At 52.8% G+C, this 16,287-nt stretch overlaps 1 protein-coding gene across 1 annotated transcript; it reads left to right on the top strand.

Annotated features, from left to right (window-relative positions):
- Window positions 1-287: 287 nt before the first annotated feature.
- CD6 (CD6 molecule) lies at window positions 288-15,927 on the top strand. The gene is made up of 12 exons (XM_006899893.1): window positions 288-405; window positions 2,139-2,489; window positions 3,019-3,330; window positions 4,608-4,910; window positions 8,069-8,125; window positions 10,990-11,130; window positions 11,416-11,514; window positions 13,115-13,231; window positions 13,637-13,708; window positions 14,589-14,843; window positions 15,075-15,182; window positions 15,866-15,927. Exons 1-12 carry the CDS (start codon window positions 288-290, stop codon window positions 15,925-15,927), a joined length of 1,995 nt encoding a protein of 664 aa, XP_006899955.1.
- The last annotated feature ends 360 nt before the right edge of the window (window positions 15,928-16,287 follow it).

The raw sequence follows: 16,287 nt of genomic DNA, 5'->3' as shown, positions 1-16,287 counted from the left end.
CCAATTTAGTTTCCAATATTTTCCTAAGTGTTCTCACTAACAAATGGGGACTCTGGCACAGAAAGGTTAAGTAACCTACCCGTGGTCACACAGCCACATGGTCACAGAGAGACTATCTGATCTTGAAACTCTGCCTTCCTCTGATTTCTGAAGATGCGTGAGCATTTGACAGGGAGGTGGGGGTGAGGGATGCTGCAGCTCTGAAATTGGAGCATTTTCCTTGTGTTATAGTGTTGGCATCTGGGGTCCAGGACTCGTCTTCCCAAGGCCCTCACCCTGCTGTGGCGATGGCTCCCTGCCGTCCTGTGCCCACCAGGCTGCTGTTGTTTCTTTCAGGTCCCGCATCTCCAGCCCCACCTGGCCAGCTCAACACCAGCGGTGCAGAGAGCAAACCCTCAGAGCCAGGTAAGGAAGCAACCCTTCTGGCGGTCCACAGGCTGCTTTTCTAGATTGTATAGGTGGTCCCTCAGGATGTCAGCAAGCGAAATAGACTGTCAGAGTGTCTGGGAGGTTCCCTGACTTTAAAAACAACATCTGGACTTCCAGCACTAGGTTCACTCTGAGATCTGAAAAGCATTTAACATTTTTGTCCATATTTTCGTTGGTGTGCATGTTGTTGTTGTTATGTGCTGTTGAGTTGCTTGTGACCCATAGTGACCCTATGTACAACAGCCCTAAACTCTGCTCTATCCTGTGCCAATCGCACTGTCTCTGACACTCCCATCCCGATTACCCCAGTCACTGAATCAATCCATCTCGTAGAGGTCCTTCCCCTCCTGTGCCTGCCCTCCACCCTCCCAAGCATGATGTCCTTCTCCAAGGACTGGTCTCTCCTTACAACATGACCAAAGTATGTCAGACGAAACCTCAGAATACTTGCCTCCAAGGAGCGGCCTGATTTAACCCTCTCCAGGATGAACCTTTCTGTTCTCCTAGAAGTCCATGGTACCCTCAATACTCTTCTCCAGCACCACAGCTCAAAGGCATCAATTTTCCTTCTATCCTCCCTAGTCATTGTCCAACTCTCTGATGCATGTGATTGTGAAGACCATGGCCTGTATCAGACACATCTTGCATACAATCATTCAAATACATTGAGTTTCATGCATGTACATTGTCTTTCAGACGATCTTTCCTTTACATTGTGTTTTGTTCATGTACATTGTGTTTTATACCACTTCATATACATTGTATTTTAGATAATTACTGTTAATCTATGCCTGTTAGCACCCTGTCTTTTCAGGTCCCCATTGCATCTTTCCTGTTCCCCATCTGCTCACTCACCTCTGCTAGTCAGTGATTTCTCTTCTTCTCTCCTTTCCACCCCTTCTCCCGTTCCCCTTCTCCTTTTGAGCATTTGTACACATCTCACACAGTTACCCTGTTTTGACAATAATAGTCTTTACAGCATTTGTCCTTATGAGACCGAGTCATTTGATGCAGCCTAATGTTCTCTAGGCTCTCCCAGGTTATATGTTGTTGTTATGTGCCGTCGAGTCGTTTGCGACTCATAGCGACCCACGTTATATAGTATTTTATGAAATTGTTGTTCCTGAGAATTATTATCTTTGAGAGGCCGCTGATATAAAGACACTAACACCTGGGCAAGATGCTCTGTTCAGATAACACTTTATGAACGTTGGCTGAGAACAAACTAAAGAAACATTTGTGGGGACCCCCAGGTCCTCCCCCATGTGGACTCTTTCCTTGCTCTTCAGACATTTACTTGGGACCCGCTTTGTGCCGAGCTCCTCCTGGGAGGCAACCCTGGGGAGGTGGTTCCCACAGTGGGCTCTGGGGGAGGGAAGAAGACCACTAGCTGAAATGCCCCCTAACCTCCTGCCTTATATGGACCTCCTCCAGGGTTCTCTCTATGCAGTTTCCTTAAGGAGATGGTGGGACCATCCAGTGTAGCAACCCCCAAACCCAGAACTCCACTTTGTAGGTTTCCTGGAGACCTGCCTAGGGCAGGTTTGTGAGGCTGTCACGCACCCCAAATCCAACCCATCCTGACCTCTAGGGCCACCTCAGAGCCCCACTTTCTCCTGGTTCTAAGAAGCAGAGGGTCTTGGAGGGTGCTGGGATCAGCCAGCCCCGTTTTGGAGAAGGGAATGATGAGGTCACGCCTGGCCTTGCAGGAGAGCGGCTGGCGGTGCGCCTGGTGAACGGGAGCAGCGGCTGCAGCGGGGCGGTGCAGGTGTGGCTCGGGGAGGCCTGGGAGCCGGTGTGCGGGGCGCTGTGGGACGGCCATGCCCCCGAGGCCGTGTGCCGAGCGCTGGGCTGCGGAGGGGTGCTGGAGGCCACCGTGCAGCCTGGCCTGCGCACCATGGAGCCCCTTGCGCCCACCTCGGGGAATGCCAGCGGGACCCCCAACGCCACCCGCGCCTCCCTGCCCGCCATCCTGTGCCAGGGTCCTGAGTGGCGGCTCTGTGAAGTGATGGAGCACGTGTGCAACAGCGACACGGTACTGGCCCAGGTCACCTGTGAAGGTAGGTGTGGCACACCCAGGCCTACAGCCACTGCCCCTCGCTCCTGGCCCCACCCCTGGCCCAGAGCCTTGTTCTCTGGCCTCTAGTTCCCTACCCACACTGTTCTCACCCCAGAAGATTCTGGAATCCCCAGTATCCATAGGTTCCATTCTCACACTTCTCCCTCTAGCCAGCTAGCCAGATGCACCCAAGATCCTGACCGCTCATGTTCCGCAGTCCTAACCAAGCCTCCATCTCTACTCACTGTGGCCCCCACATGCCTCATAGACAGGTTTTGAGGCCCTAGTACTGCCCCTCCACAGCCCTCAGCTCTGGTCTCCAGGCCCATCCCACCCCCCAGTCCAGCTCATTCCCCCAAGTCCTGCGTACCCCAAACCCACTTCCACTAGGCATCTCTCTCCCAGGATCCACCGCCCCACCACCAAGTGACCCAGCCCCATTCCCTCCTCTACTCTGCCTCTGCCCTCCCTCCTCTCCCCTCCGCCAGCCACCCACAGACCCCCTCACAGCATCCACCCTCCACCCACAGAGAACCGCGCGTTGCGGCTGGTGGACGGCGGCGGCAGGTGCGCAGGCCGCGTGGAGATGTTGGAGCACGGGCGGTGGGGCTCGCTGTGCGACGACACGTGGGACCTGCAGGACGCCCACGTGGTGTGCCGGCAGCTGGGCTGTGGCTGGGCGGTCCAGGCTGTGCCTGGCTTGCACTTTGCCCCCGGCCGTGGGCCCATCCACCGGGACCAGGTGAACTGCTCCGGGGACGAGGCCTACCTGTGGGACTGCCCCGGGCTGCACAGTGACAGCTACTGTGGTCACAAGGAGGACGCAGGCGTGGTGTGCTCAGGTGAGTGGGTGACGGGGTGGACACCTGTGAGCAGTTCCTGGGGGCCTGCTGGGTGCCAGGCCTGCAGTGAGAATGGGGCACCAGGGCTTGGACAGGCTCAGGAAGGACAAAGACCAGCACAAGACACTGTTATCCTTATGATGCTGAGGCAGACATTACTGATAGGTACATCCTGCCCCGGAGAGGCGCCAGTGGGAGGGGCCAGGAGACCCCACATCAACCAGCGTAAGGTGGCAGATGCCCTAGGAGAGGAGATCCAGCCAGAGGCAGCCACACAGTGGCACGGTGACTGCAGCAGTGGGCTCAGACAGCTTGGAACGTGAGGAGGGCAGAGCCTGGACAGATTCCTTCCTGTGTGAGTCAGAATCTATTGATAACATGTTGGACTGCTCACTGAAAGGTCAGAGGTTCGAACCTACCAGCTGCTCTGCTGCAGGACAGTGGGCAGTCTCCTCTCCTAAACCAGTCAGAACCTCGGAAACTAGATGGAGGGTCGCTGAGTTGATCTTGACTCCAGCTTTAGTTGGCTTTTTTGAACCACAGAGCAACCCAGAGGGGTGAGGTAGGGACTGGGAAGAGGTGATTGTACCAGTGGGATTGATCCCGTGGCTCAGAGCAGAGCACGCAGGGGAGAGGCTAGAGAGAAGGCAGCCCCAACACCAGATGCACAGAAATCCTGAGGCTTGAGTTAGAACTCGGGCTCTGACTCGGGGCTTCTGCAGGTTTAACAGGGTCCTGGGTGATGCTGCTGCTACTGGTCCACCAGCCACACTTAGAGGAGGAGGGGAGGCTGTTGGGCAGGCGAGATGCCTGATGCACAGGAATCCAGAGGCTCGAGTCAGGACTCAGGGTGCGTGGACAGAGCTTGGCGTCCCCCAGATCCCCAGACAATGCTGACCCTGCTGGTCCACAGACCTCACTTTGAGGAATGAGTGCAGAGAAGGCGCCCTCCAGACACAGTGGTTAATACTCTACTGCTGACTGTGGGGTGGGCAGTTTAATCTCACCAGCGACTCTAGGGAGAAAGTACCTGCTCCAGTAAGGGTCTGCACTTGGGCGACCCTGCAGGGTGGCTCCACTCTCACACAGGGCAGCTATGAATGGGCATAGAATTGATGGCACACAGAAAAACAGCAACACATGATGTCAGTGTCAGAACAGAGAAGGTGAGGCTTTGAGGAGAGCACACAGCTGAGTCTGCATGTGTGGGTCTGGGCTGTGGGCTGGTATTGACCGGAAGGATCCTGACCTGCCCCTCCCCCCAACTCCCCCCACAGAGCACCAGTCCTGGCGTCTGACCGGGGGCGCTGACCTCTGCGAGGGGCAGGTGGAGGTCTACTTCCGTGGGGTCTGGAGCACGGTGTGTAACAGTGAGTGGTACTTGCCGGAGGCCAATGTGCTTTGCCGCGCCCTGGGCTGTGGGGCCCTGGTGACAACACCCAAGGGGCAGCCCCACTCCCTGTCAGGCCAGATGTACTACTCGTGCACCGGAAGCGAGCCCACCCTCGCCCACTGCTTCTGGAGGTTCAACAACCCCAACCTCTGCAGCCAGTCGCTGGCGGCCAGGGTCCACTGCTCAGGTATCGCCCTGTCCCATCCCCACCCCTGCTTAGGTCAGGAATGCCACTGAGATCCACATTCCTCGAACCTTTTAGCCCGAGAACAAGGGCTTGGACTAGCTCAGGAACAGCAAATACCAGCATCAGAGGCACTCTTGTCTACAATGCCAAGACAGACATAACTAGCAGATCCGGGCCCAGAACCTTGTCTCAGCCCCAGACTCACTAATCGAGAATTTATCAAGGCGTTATGATATGCTAAGCAGAGACAGTGGTTCCGTGGGAGCCTTCTCAGCTGCCATGCAGTAGCTTTGGGGGCTTAGGAAGGAATTGGGCTGCCAACCCAATGGTACGCTGTTTGAATCCTTCAGCTGCTCTTAGAGAAAACAATAGGCAGGCTCCTCCCATGAGATTTACTGCCTTTGGAAACCCACTAGGGGGTCAGCTGAGAGTCAGTTCCAACCCAGTGGTACATGTAACAACAATATGCTGGAGACCTGGCTACGATTTCCAGAGGAGGCGCCGTGTGCGCAGCCGCCACCATGTGTCCGCAGAAGCCTCTGAGGTGCCAGCAAAGGTTGCAGACTAAGAGGGGCCAGGATCAGAGGCCTGCGGGGTCCACTTCTGAAAACCAGGCCATAAAAATGTCATTGTGTGTAATAGTCACTGCGTGGAGTCACCGTGCACCAGGCTGATCTGACAGCAGCCTCCACCAACAAATAATTCACTAAGTGGTGCTCCCTACTGAGGAATTCGCTTACAGGATGTGACAAATTTGCGTGCTCCAGGCTGGCAGCCATTAGAATACATCATTAAAAAATGATACCGGGAGATACTAGTGTAACTATACTGTGGGTGTGTTGTTAGGAAGTGCCAGACTTCAGAAAAAAGACATGATGTTGGGGGGAGAATGGAGGCTTGATGAAAGAGAGGAAGACCCGCAACAAAATGGTTTGACACAGTGACTGTGACAATGGACTTGAGTGTGATAGACGTGGTGAGGATGGCCTGGGATAGGGCCAGGTTTTATACAGTCTGCTGTTCACACAGCCACCAAGCATCGTATCCCCTTGGTGATACCTCACAACATCACTGTTATCTACCCCAGAGTCCCAGCCGTGTGCTGGGCAATGCCTAGCAGTCGGCATATCTCATTCCAGCCGCTTCTCACACCCCCTCAGCACCATGCTTTCTCACGACGTCTCAGATGGCACTGATTGTAAGCCGCACCATTTGGGTATTTTTTTAATGTCTTTTTTTATTAATTAATTTTAATGAAAGTTTATAGAGACTTTGGATTTCCATTCATTCATTGTTGCACTTTTCTCTCTGCCTAACCTCCCCCTCCAGTTTGCTCTTCTCTTTGAAAAAAGAAAAATTCTTTCATTGTTTATACAATCCCTAGCTCTAAGAGAGATGCATATCAAAACAACTATGAGATACCATCTCACCCAAGTCAGAATAGCAAAATTTAACAGAACAAGAAGCAACAAATGCTGGCAAGGTTGTGGAGAAACTGGAACCCTTATTCACTGTTGGTGGGAGTGTAAAATGGTGCAACCACTATGGAAGGCGGTATGACGCTTTCCCAAAAAGTTGCAAATAGAAATACAGTTTGACTCAGCAATTCCACTACTGGGAATATACCCCAAAGAAACCAGAACTGCCACCCAAGCAGATATATGCACATTCCATTGTTTTATGCACCGTGAAGAAAGGAAGGAAAAGTGCTGCCGGGGCAAACCCGTTACAGGCCACGCAGTGTGACAGTCGTCGGGGGTGGGAGAGGGATCCAGGATGGGGAACAGTGAGAGTCACATGAGAAGAAACAGTGCGCACCTTCCCTGTGCGGTTCAGAGGTGGCGAATTCCAGCTCTGCCTTGTGCTGGGTGGCCGGCTGTGGGCAGTCCCGCAGCTGGCCCAGGCCGCAGCCTCCTACATCACGGGACCCCCGACAGACCAGACAGTACACGTGCCCAGCACATGCCCGGGAGAGCCCCTCCCTGGCCTGTCAGATGAAGATGCTCATTATAATCAGAACAATCTTTATTGTGATTTTAATGAAACTCTACTGAAAAGTTGACTTTTCATTCACTCATTGTTGCACATTAAAAAAAAAATCCAAGTCTGACTGGAATTTCCTAGTACTTTTCAACCAGAATATTCTGTATTTTTAAGTACTCAAATATTTTGTGGTCAGTTTTTAGACTTTTTCTTTTAAAATAAATACCCATTAATTAAAGCCATTTCGTGTCTCCCTTTACCTCCTTTAGGTCATTTTTAAATACCATCTTCTTTTTAAAATTTTATTATTTTTTTGTGTGTACCGTCAAATTGGATCTGACTGGTACAGGAGGAGATTGTTCCTCCTTCTCTCACAGAGCATCTGGTGGATTTGAACCATGAACCTCTGGAATTGCAGTGCAGCTTCCTGCCACTAGGCCACCAGAGCTCCCTAAATACCATCTTCTTAAAAGGGGCTTTTGCTACCAATCTACCCACAACATCCACTCAATAAATACTTCAATATTCATTACTTGTAACTTCATCTTTTTAACCACTGTATTTACCATTTATGCTACTATTTTAAATTGTTGTTGTATTTACCCTCTCCAGATTACTAACTTCAGGAATATGTGGGTTTTTTGACTCTTATTCCTGCCAATGTATGTTCTCTATAAATACAAAAATGTTAAATACTTAACAATTACTAAAATAAGTTATCACTTATTTAAAAAATGACAATGACAGTCGCCTCCTGAGGTTGGAGGAAGGGACAAGCAGCTGACTGACCAGTTGCCATGACAACCCCCATGTGGCAGAGGCCAGGTTTGCTCCTTAGGGTTTCAGTTTCCGAGTTTTTGGACATAGATCACCAGGCCTTTCTTCCAAGGTGCCTCTGGGAACTCTGGGTGGACTTGAACTGTCAACCTTTTTGTTAATGGTCAGGTGTTAACTGTACCATCCAGGACTCCATTAACCCCTTAGTTTAACCTAAGGCCTTCTGAGTACTTAATTGCTGGGAGGGAGGAGAGGCATGGGTATTTCTTTAGCCGTGTCCCCCGTGGGCACTCACCCCAGTTCCAGGACAGCTGTCTGTTTGGCTCAGTCTCTAGGCCTGGCACACCGTAGGTGCTCAGTAAGTGTGTGCTGTGCTAATGAGCTGCGCTTCCTGACAGGATCACACAATCGGTCCTCTACTGGAGCCCCTCTGAGTCTTCAGCCGGTCACTGTGGGTGAGTGTCCCTGGCTATGCAGACCCTCGGGGAGGGGTGTGTGTGTGTGTGTGTGTGTGTGTGTGTGTGTGTGTGTGTGTGTGTTGGCCCAGGAGAGATCTGCCGGTTTGTCCCCACCCCCAACCAGTGTTCTTGGCCTGGGGGACTTGCACCCAAATCAGCCCCACATGGCTCCTGAAAGCCCATTCCTTTGTGGTCAGGAGCCCTGTGCTTCTGTGAGCTCCTGAGGGGAAAGCGGTTAGAAATGAAAGTGACCCTGGCCCAGCAGGTGACGAGGGCCAATGATAGGAGGCAGTGTTGGCAGAGTGTTCCGGACACTGGGCCGAGCTTTATCATCATGGTTCTCCAGCCAGCAGCAGATGGGAGAGGTGGCCTGGTAACCCTCCCGTTCATGATTACCCTTCTACAGAGAAAGAGACTTGGCTCTGAAGCTGAGAGGGCGCTGATGGTGCCCAGCTGGGGTCCCATCCAAGGCTCTGAGCACCTATCAGGCTTGGTCCCTCCACCCAGAACTGTGTACAGTGAGGCACACTTCCTGGGTTCAAATCCTAGCTCCACCACTTGAGAGCTGTGTAGGGTTTGGCATTCCGAAGGTTATTTTGCACCTTTAGTAAATGCTTTTTTTCCAGTTTTCAAACAAAAACAAAAATAAAACAAAACAAAAAACCAAACCAAAACCAACCCCAACTTATGACCGTTGAGTAGGAACTGACTCATAGTTGACCCTCCGGAGGATTTTGAGAGGCTTAGGTTGTGTGAGGAGTGATTGTTCATTTCTCTCCTGTGGAGCAGCTGGCAGATTCGAACTGCTTGCCTTTGGATCAGCAGCACAGCTCCTCACCACTAGGTCATGTAACAAAGCACTTGACATTTCAAGAATCCCACATACGTAGTTCAGTGACACTAATTGTGTTATTTTTAATACCATCCAATCATCAGCTTTATCTGTCCCCAAATTCCCTCATCACCCTTAACGGAGGAGATAATCTTATAAAACATTCAGACAAGAGCCCAGTGGGGGCTTAGTGACTTATTCCTTGTGACTTAGTCCCACCAAGAGCCCCTCAGTCCCACCCGTAGGCCCAGAGGCGACCTTGTCAGGAACAGGGCTACACATCCCCTCCCTGCCTCTTTGCCCACCTTTTCTCAGGCTCCCTCCAGAGGAAGGTGGGCAGGGGGCTAGGTAGGGAGAGAGTATGAGGCAGAAGTCCTGGCAGAAGCCCTGGCACAGGGTGAGGGCAGGGAAGGGGCGTGGATGCTGGGAGCCAGTGCAGGCTGTAGGGTGAGCTCCTGCTGGGTCCTCTGCCAGACAGAACCTCCGCACAAACGACCGGCCTGTTCACGGAGCTTCGCAGATAGTGCATTTCGTACAGAGTGGAGGTTCGGGACACCCTGTGCCGAGCAGGTCTCTGGGCGCCAGGGCTGCATCAGTGTGTGTTCATTCTGAGCTTCCGTGTCACGTTTGGGCCATTCTCTCCATGTCTCATGTTTTTCATCATGCTGTTGCGTGCTTAACAGACTGCGGAATAGTGTAAAGGTAGCATTTATATACGCTGGGAAACCAAGAAAGCGTGTGTGGTTTGCATCAGTGCACTATTCACTTGATTGCAGTAGTCTGGAACCCAAATAGCAATCTCACCAATAGATGCTGTTCACCCCACTTCATAAGTATGCCCTCCTTGAGGTTGGGCTGGGGATCCCAAGGCCTTGGAGGTGCCATGAGAGGTCCAGCCCTTGGCCCATCAGCCCCTCTTTAGCCCAGCCCTTCAAAGCCCTCATTCCAATGGTTTCCCCTTTACTTTCCTCCCATTTCCAGCCTCTCCCACTTGCCCCTTTGCAGATGGAAAGGCGGTGGAAGGAAGTGAAGCCTCCAGGGCAAGAAACACTACTCTCCCATCTCACCCCATCCTCCCCACCGGGGGTAGGGGGAAGTCAGGACCATCTCAGTCCCCTCCCCCACAGACGCTGCCCCTCCCCTTCTCACTGAGCAGGAGCTGGCCCTGCTTCCTGTCCCATGTGGGCTCCAAGTACCCCGTGGCAGCTCCTCCTGTTCTCATACTTCTAGTTCCTTTAGGCCCAGTGGGGCAGGTGGATGGGGAGAAAGAGAGAGAGAGAGAGGGCCATGCTGCAGGGCTGGGACAGAGCACGTCCCGCTGGAAGGGTCAGAACCAGGCTGATCTTGCTCTCTGATGGTCTCTTCCCTGCCAAAGCCACCTCCTCCGGGAAGCCAGCCTCTCTCCTCCTCCCCAGGAAATCAGTGGCCTCCTGTTAAACAGTTCCCATGGTCCCCAATCCAGATCTGCATCATAGCAAGTGTCTCCTGTATTGGCTTGGGTCTGCTTGTCAACTTCCCCACTAGTCACAGTTGCAAAAGGCTGTAACAGTGTCATCAGATTCATACTGTGGGCACCCAATAACTGCCTAGTGCCTGGCACACAGTTGGCACTCAAGAAATGCCTAGTGCCTGGCACACAGTGGGTACTTAAGAACTGCCTAGTGCCTGGCACACAGTGGGCACTCAAGAACTGCCTAGTGCCTGGCCCACAGTGGGCACTCAGTAATTGCCTACTACACAAAGACTCCATGCAGTGTGAAATAATGGTACTGTGGACTAGTGACCAGGGGTGCTGGGGAATGTTTCAGGTAATAAGTTCTTTCAAGCAAGTCATCATTCACTCTCTATGCATTTATTGAGGACCAGCTGTATAGTAGGCACCAAAAAGCAAGGAATGGCAAAGGAAGGGGAAGAGGAGGACGGGTAGACAGAGGAGTAGATTAGCTGTAAAGGGAATGGCGAGACGAGAGGGCAAGGGGAAGAATGTGCTCATTTGGCTTTTGCTCTGAACTCGCCTTCTTGCTTCTAGAACCTTCTCGGCCAGTGGAAATAGAGCCCAGGGGATCTGGGGAGCTAATACTCTTCATCTCCTGCATCATTCTGGGAATCCTCCTCCTTGGTTCATTGATTTCCATCGCCTTCATCCTCTTCAAAGTGAAAGGAAAATATGGTAGGTGCAGTGTTCAGGGAGACAGGCCTGAGGTGTGGCTGGCCCAGAGAACAAGGAGCATTTGTGAGAACCCCGGGAAGGAGGGGAGTGGTCCAGCAATGAGCCCAAATCCCAGGGAGCGTCTTCTGATGGGGAGGATTCTCCCAGCATGCCCTGCAGAGGTGGGCTTCTCAGAGAGGAGCCGACTGTGTGTGGAGGGTGGGTGAGGAGGGCAGAGCCCTGTGGACAGGGAGAGGGCAGCGGGGGGCTCATGCTGACTTGTCGATGCTTTGCCTCCCCTCTTAGCCCTCCCTGCTATGGCGAACCACCAGCACCTGCCTGCCACCGCCCCAGCAGGGATCAGTAGCTATCACAATAATCCCATCACCATTCCCAAAGAAGAAGGTAGGCTGGCACCCTGCCTGGAGCTGGGGAGGTCTGGGGAGGCCAGGAGGATGCGCCCTCTGGAGGGTTGGGGCTACTTGGATCAAAGCAGTGGCCAAACTGGAGGTGAGATCTGAGCAGACCCATGAGTGGCTGGGGGACCTTGAGCAGGTCCAGTTCCCTCTCTGGGTCTTGCTGGATGGGCTGTCAAGTCTGAGTCAACGCAGGTCAAGGTTCCCAGATGATTCTATGGATTCATATGGTTCTATGCCGATTGGCTGGTGCATTCAGCAGCCTGCCCAATCACAGACCAGCAGAGCCTAGGGAAGGTCTACCTGGGACATAATTTCATCCCGGTTTTTCTCTTTGGAAAACAAATTAATACCTAAATTTATACCTCTGAAACTCACACCTTCCCAGTCAAGTTAATTATATTATGTTGTTGTTGTGTGGCCCTTGGGTCAGAATTGACTGATAGCTGACCCTCCAGTGGGTTTTCAGAGGCCTAAACTCACAAAAGAGGAAATTACTCATCCTTTTCCCATGGGGCAGCTGGTGGGTTTGAACTACGTGCCTTTGGGATTGCAGCGCAGCTTTTTACCATGAGGCCACTAGTGTATTGTATATACATGATATTGTACATACGTTTGTATTATACATACATGAGATGATTTTTATTTGAAAGAGCTCAGTGGCATGAAAATCAATACAAAGTTGATTCAAATATTATACACTGCATCCACATAGCCATGTAGTCAGTCACTCACCCACCACAGCAGAGTCCATGCCTACACATAGTGAGTGACCCTCCGTGGGGCCTCCGAGGCTGTAAATCTTTATAGGAGGTTAATGGCCTGTCTTTTCTCCCCATGAACCACTGGGGGATTAAAACAGCTGACTTTTTCGTTAGTGGCCCTATGTCACCAGAAGCTCCTTTAGGCAGCCAGTGTCCCCATGTTTGAGCACATAGTTCCGGATCACCACCTTCTCCCCAAAACCTGCTGCCGTTCACTCAGCTCTGCCTCCAGTAACCCTGCTCAGGATTTGCTGAGATGGTGAATCTTTCTACGAGGAGTCTGCCTGTTTCCTCCCGAGGAGAAGCGGGTAGAGTGAAGCCACTGACCTTTCTGTTGGCACACACACACGTGACGCACTACGTCACCAGAGCCACAGCAGCCACACATTTATGGCCACAGGTCCAGATGGCCACAAGATCCACATCATCGAGGAGACGCCATGCGTAGAGCCCCAGGCTAAGGCCAGGTCCCAGGCAGGTGTCTGTAGAGACGGTTGGATGAGCGTTAAGGATCAGGCTGTATGCTTCTCAGGGCACTGTGGTTGGCCTCACTGTGCCTCCATTTCTCTATCTGTAGGATGGGAGTGATAAGTATTCCATCAGAGAAAGATCACAAGGACAAAATGGCATAATGCTTGTAAATATTAGAATAATCCCTATCATGTAGCAAGTGCTAAGTGTTGGTTAAACAGGTGAATGCTAGTGCGGTCCCCAGGTTTGAGGCAGGGGAGATGGGGTTTCCCTGCCTGTCTGCCTCCTCCCTACCATACAACCTTCCTTTTCTTCCGTCCGCTGTGTGCACACCCCTCTCTCCTGTCTCCCCAGTTCCCGAGCTGCCCGTCCAGGTCCAGGCCCCACCACCCGAGGACTCCAGCTCAGACTCCGACTATGAGCACTATGACTTCAGTGCCCAGCCCCCTGTGGCCCTGACCACCTTCTACAGTGAGTGTCCAGGCCTGGCTCCCAGAGGCTACCTCCTGCCCCAGCGATTGGACAGCCAGTGGGGGACCTTCAGTGGGTGTGTCCAGGTCAAACACCCCCCCCCACGCCATGATGTGGACTGAGCCCCTTTCTTATCCATTGGATTGACTGCAAATACTCCTGCATTGAAGTATTCGAAGTTCTTTGTGACCTTGCACTGAGTGGTTCCAATACATGAGCTAAGGAATTCTGCTGGCTAGAATGCGAACCTGAAATCTGACAGGACTGAGCCCTCCAGACTCCCAGACCTAAGTTCTCGTCCATGGTCAGCCTCACCTGGCCGCCTCATGCCCCAGGGACCCCCGCCCTCCCCCTAGGCTCACAGGACAGGCAGGCTGAGCCTTCACCCCTCCCCACTACCTGCAGATTCCCAGCGGCACCGGGTCACCGATGAGGAAGTCCAGCGGAGCAGGTTCCAGATGCCCCCGTTGGAGGAAGGTGAGTCAGGCTGGGGGAGGGGGGCGGTGGAGTGCAGGGAGGAGCACGGGGAGGAGGCTTTAACAGCCCTTAGGGAACTCTGAGCTCTGGTGGCTTAGTGGCAAGGAATTGCACTGCCAGCCCAAAGATGTGCAGTTCTAATCCACCAGCTGCTCTGTGGGAGAAAGGTGGGCAGTCCCCTCCTATGCTATTTACTGCTTCTGAAAATCCCCTGGAGAGCCAGCAGTGGGTCAGTTCTGACCCAACAGTGCACAACAGCAGAGAGCTCTAGTGCGTTACTCGTGAGAGGCTGCACTGTTAACCCAATGGTACACAGTTCAAATCCACCAGCTGCTCCACAGGAGAAAGATGGGTAATCTCCTCCTGTGCGATTTACTGTTTCTGAAAACCCACTGGAGGGTCAGCTATGACGCCATGGTACTCAGTAACCACTGGGAAGCTCTCGTGGCCTAATGGTAAGGTGTTGTACTGTCAACCCAAAGATATGCAGTTCAAATCCACCATTCATCAGCTGGTCTGCAGGAGATAGATGGACAGTTTCCGCCCATGTGATTACTGCCTTTGAAAACCCACTGGAGTGTCAGCTAAGAGTTTATTCAGCTTGATGGTACATAATGCTACTGAGTAGGTTAATCATTGGGCTGCTAACAGAAAGGTTGGTGGTTCCAATCCAACTGCCAGTGGAAGAAAAGTGGGCAGTCTCCTGTAAAGGTTTACAGCCTTAGAAACTCTATGGGGCAGTTCTGATCGGTCCTCTTGCCAGATCAGGGTTGCTGTGTGTTAGAATCACCTTGACAGCAGTGGCTATTAGCAGTAAGTTCTTTCTTAAGTCTAACTTAAAGTCCTCTTGCTGCTTCCCCATACTCCTGCTCCGGCCCAGGGCTCCAGGAGCTCCCTGTCTCCTGGCCCCACCTGCCAATCCCTGGTCGTTGTGTTGCAGATCCTCCCTCACTAGGTCCTCGGCATCACTCCGGGCACAGCAGCAGCTCCAGCACATCTTCTGGGGACAATTACTGCAACAGCCCCAGTAGCAAGGCCCGTCCGTGGAATTCTCAAGTCTTCTCTTCGGAGGGCACCCCCCTCCTGCCGCAGCCCCCTAACTTGGAACTGGCTGGCTCCCAGCCCATCCTTTCAGGTAAGCTGGGCCCGGCAGGGTGTTCCTGTGGGTCCCCAAGCAGGACTCTCCAGGGCGGGCTGACCTCTGAGTTCTAGTCTCAGCTCTGCAGCCTTTCTCTGCCTCTGGGCCTCTGTCTCCTCCCTGACAAGCGGGGAGCCCCCTGAGCCAGCAGCCTGAGCAGGGCCTCGCAGCATGGGCAGTCCAGAGCGGGATCTCCCAGCGGAAGGTGACTGGTTCCCGGGTTTCCAGCAGGGCCCTCCGCTGATGACAGCTCTAGCACCTCGTCTGGGGGAGAGTGGTACCAGAACTTCCAGCCCCCGCCACAGCCCCCCTCCGTGGAGCAGTGTGAGGGTCCAGGTGCCACAGGCTGGGGGAAGGGGGTCCTGGGAGACGGAGACAGGGTGGGCTAGGGAATGGAGAAGAAGGAGAGCTCTGGGGTGGCTGGGTGTAGTGGCCTGAGAGAGGGGAGGAGAGAGAGGGAAAGGGATTTTTAATTAAAATATGTAATATTATTAAATATATATTAGATACAGTAATATGTATTTATTACTGGTTACTGTGAGTTGCCGGTGACTCAATAGTGCATAACAATGACAACATATTATATGTATTGTATTTATATATAATAGCTAAAAGAGAATGTGAGTAGGTGAGAAAGTAAATGTGATTAGGCTGAAGACAGACTCAACAGGCTGAAACAGGTTGCCTTGAGAGGAAGTGAGCTCCCCGTTAGTGGAGTCATTCAAGCAGAAGCAGCCAGATGTCCCGTTGGGGGAGTGTTGTGTCAGAGTGGTTCCCAGTTCCCATTCATTCATCATATACCCTGTGTTATTGTGGGGTTACAGTGCTGAACCTCACTGACAAAGGTCCCTCGGGGCTGACAGTCTAGAGAAGGAGAGAGCAGTGGCTAAGATGGTGAGATGGATTCAGACAGCAGCACAGGGGGTTTGCAAGGTGGACTGGGCCCCATTCAGCTCTGTCCCCTGGGGATCAGGGAGGATGGCTGAGCCTGTGTCTGACCCGAGCCCTCTGTCCCACAGGGTCCCCTAGCCCCAAGCCTGATTCCACAGATGATGACTACGATGACATTGGAGCCACCTAGACCAGCTGTGGGTCCCAGGGGCACCTCGGGCCTCTTGTTCTGCCCGCTTCCTCTGCCCACCATTTCCTCACAGACCACCACCCCCCTGTGGGGGGCTTGATCCGAATTAATAAGCATCACCTGGACAGAAGAAAGAAAACATCATACACTGTCCCCTCAGTCTCCATCAGATGAGCCTTCTGCATCAAGAAAAACCTGCTTGGACAGCCTGCCCGGCTCCACACAGTCCCACAAAGGCAGGTGCTGCCTCTGAGAGGTAGTGAGCTCTCTGTCTGCGAGGGGAACAAGCAGAGTGGGTCCCACCTCTTGACAGGCAGCATGGAGGGGCTGGACAGATGGCTTCTGAGCCCCTTCTGACCC

This window comes from Elephantulus edwardii, unplaced genomic scaffold, assembly GCF_000299155.1.
Source record: "Elephantulus edwardii isolate Elephantulus edwardi_28Jun2011 unplaced genomic scaffold, EleEdw1.0 scaffold00268, whole genome shotgun sequence".
Taxonomy (NCBI): domain Eukaryota; kingdom Metazoa; phylum Chordata; class Mammalia; order Macroscelidea; family Macroscelididae; genus Elephantulus; species Elephantulus edwardii.
The sequence above is the reverse complement of the archived record's forward strand: the minus strand, read 5'-3'. Positions and strand labels throughout refer to the sequence as shown.

Coding starts and splice junctions, on each gene's coding strand:
- CD6 (XM_006899893.1), top strand. CDS start 288: ATGGCTCCCTGCCGTCCTGTGCCCACCAGGCTGCTGTTGTTTCTTTCA. Junction 4,911..8,068: donor GGCCAGGGTCCACTGCTCAG/GTATCGCCCTGT, acceptor GCTTCCTGACAG/GATCACACAATCGGTCCTCT. Junction 13,709..14,588: donor GATGCCCCCGTTGGAGGAAG/GTGAGTCAGGCT, acceptor GCTCCGGCCCAG/GGCTCCAGGAGCTCCCTGTC.